Genomic DNA, 2,397 nt, shown 5'->3' with positions numbered 1-2,397 from the left:
CTACCTGCTGATGAAAAAGGTGGGTGTCCCCACCCCGCTGGGAGCTGGGGTCAGACTGCAGCCCAGGCCTGTCCAGACTCACCGCCCCTCCTGCCCATTGCCCTCCTTGACTTGAAAGCCATTTCCAGACTCCCAGTCTGTAGGTGTTGCAGGAAGTTCCCTTAAAGGACATGCCCACCTCTAATTCCTTTCAATGTGGCCACAGAGGCCAGCCTCACATCCCAAACACCAACAGTGTTCTTTATTTACTTTTTTTGTATTTTTAAAATATTTTTAACTTTTATTTATTTATTTGACTGCACCGGGTCTTAGCTACAGCAAGCAGCATCTCCAGGTGTGGCACAATGGGATCTTAAATTTATTTCTATGTTTCACTCCGCTGGGTCTTTATTGCTGCTGCACAGGTGGTGGCTGTGTGCTCTCCACTCAGGAGGGACGCAGGGCCAGCCGTCTCTTCTCGTGGCGAAGCCCCACCTTGACAGCCCCACCCAGGCCCTCAGTCTCACACACCACTGCCTCCTCTCTCCACGTTGCTGGCCCAGCGGTGCCGATCATAGAGGAGAGACAGGACGGAGAGATGGACTTGGTTCCTCCTCTACCACTTTTCAGAATAGGCGGTTGGAGCCCTGGTATCTGCTGAGGGCAGTTGGTGATGTCGGGATGTTTTTAATGCCACTGTTCACATTTTCACTGTATGGGATGGCTTTTGGGCCCCTCATCTCATGGGAGGTGCAGAAACCCCTTCTTGGCTAGCTGCTCTCGAGTCCTCTGATGTGTCTGAAACCTGTGGTGCTTCCTTCCTTTCTATGGGGCCATCCTGCCCCAGAGCCAGCAGCTCCCCGAGGCCTTGGCCTTCCCCCTGTAGTGGCGTTCGGAAGCCTTGACTTGCAAACCAGACTGGTCGGTAGCGTCAGGGGTAGTCATGGTTACCAGGCCTTCCGGTGGACAGAATCAGGGCGTGTTTGAAATAAAACACCAGGAGTTCGTACTGAAGCTTCTACTTTGGAATCACGATTATAGCGTTCCCTTAACCTTTTTCTTCTCACTCCCCTTCTGAAAATCTGGGTTCTCAGTGGTACCGTTAAAATCACTCAACTTTTCCTCTAGAGTTACTCAGTAGCTGAGCCAAGGATCACAGCGCTACCACTCAAAGTCACTGAAAGTCGTTTACTGTTTTTTTTTCTTGGTCCTTTGGCTGTAGCCCCTCGGATGCTTGGTTACGTGAGGTCAGGGTGATGTCACCCACTTGACGCCCAGCTTCACCTGTCCCCGCTTCCCTTTCAATATTTGTTTAGATCACTTGTTTATTTTATGATCACGTGAAACATCCGCACTGCTTCAGAATCTAACCTATAAAGCAAAGTACCTTCCACTGAATCTTGTTTATATCCCTGTTCCTCCACCTGAAGTTAACAATGTAAATGTGTATTTGTTTTTCTTTTTGAAACATAAGCAGCTGGGTTCATAGCTTCCTGTCCCTTTTTACTGAATCCTGTGTCATCCTGGCCCACGCCCTCACCCTCTCTCTGCGGGCCCCAGAGAACCAGGGACACGGGTCCCTGTCGCCGGAGGTTCCTGCCTGATGGGGGCCAGTCTCCCCGAGTCTGAGCTAGTCTTGGCGGGGGAGGCCCCTGTCCAAGGCCCGGCCCCAGGTGAGCCCGGCCGTGATGGCTGAGCAGGAGCAGGAAGGGCTCAGGGCGGGATGCTGTCTCTCACAGGACTCCTACCCGCGCTTCTTGAAGTCAGACTTGTACAGAGACCTGCTGGCAGAGGCTGTGGTGCCCCTGGAGACCAAGCGACGGTGAGCCAGGCTGTGCCCGGGGCAGCGGGCAGGGGGCCGATGGCCAAGCGCTCAGGCCCCTTCTCGCCCGCAGGGTGTTCCCGTTCATGCGGAAGCCCCGGCACTCCAGCCCCAGCCCTGCTCTCCTTCCCGCCTCGGCCTCTGGGGAGCCCGTGGGTGGAGATGGTGATGGGGAGACCTAGGGGGCCTGGGGGAGGGGGCACCATCTGGCCCTTGTCAGCTGCTCTACCCAGGGCCCTGGCAGCTGCTGAGACCCGCTGTGCAGGCGTCCCCGCAGGCCCTGAGCATCCAGGGCCAGCAGCGTCCTGTTCCCTTGTCACACCCTCCCTGGGGGCGCTGATTCCCAGGGCAGGGGTGCCCGGCGCGGAGACGAGATGGCAGGTCCGGGTGTCCTGTGCTGGCGCCCACCCGGCCAGAGACTCCGGGCGCAGTCAGGTGGTCGCCAGCAGGGGCGCCAGCCTGCAGGGGGCCCTGCCCTCCCGCTGGGCCTCCCTGCCTCCACGGCTTCTCCTGACCTGCACAGAGACAGAGGCTGCTCCAGCACCACTGGTCCTCGGAAAGCCGGGCCCGGTTCATGGCCAGGGCAGCAGAGCTTT

General features: G+C 57.2%; 1 protein-coding gene across 1 annotated transcript in view; it reads left to right on the top strand.

Annotated features, from left to right (window-relative positions):
• The window catches only part of LOC104999164 (regulator of G-protein signaling 11-like), an 8,550-nt gene extending 6,161 nt beyond the window's left edge, over window positions 1-2,389 (top strand). Inside the window, exons 7-8 of the mRNA XM_010854662.1 lie at window positions 1,628-1,801; window positions 1,875-2,389. Of these exons, the coding sequence (XP_010852964.1) occupies window positions 1,628-1,801; window positions 1,875-1,983 (283 nt within the window). The 3' untranslated portion in view covers window positions 1,984-2,389. The remainder of the gene's footprint in view (window positions 1-1,627; window positions 1,802-1,874) is intronic.
• The last annotated feature ends 8 nt before the right edge of the window (window positions 2,390-2,397 follow it).

This window comes from Bison bison, unplaced genomic scaffold, assembly GCF_000754665.1.
Source record: "Bison bison bison isolate TAMUID 2011002044 unplaced genomic scaffold, Bison_UMD1.0 scf7180017853447, whole genome shotgun sequence".
NCBI classification, from domain to species: Eukaryota; Metazoa; Chordata; class Mammalia; order Artiodactyla; family Bovidae; genus Bison; species Bison bison.
This window is presented reverse-complemented; position numbering and strand designations above follow the sequence as displayed.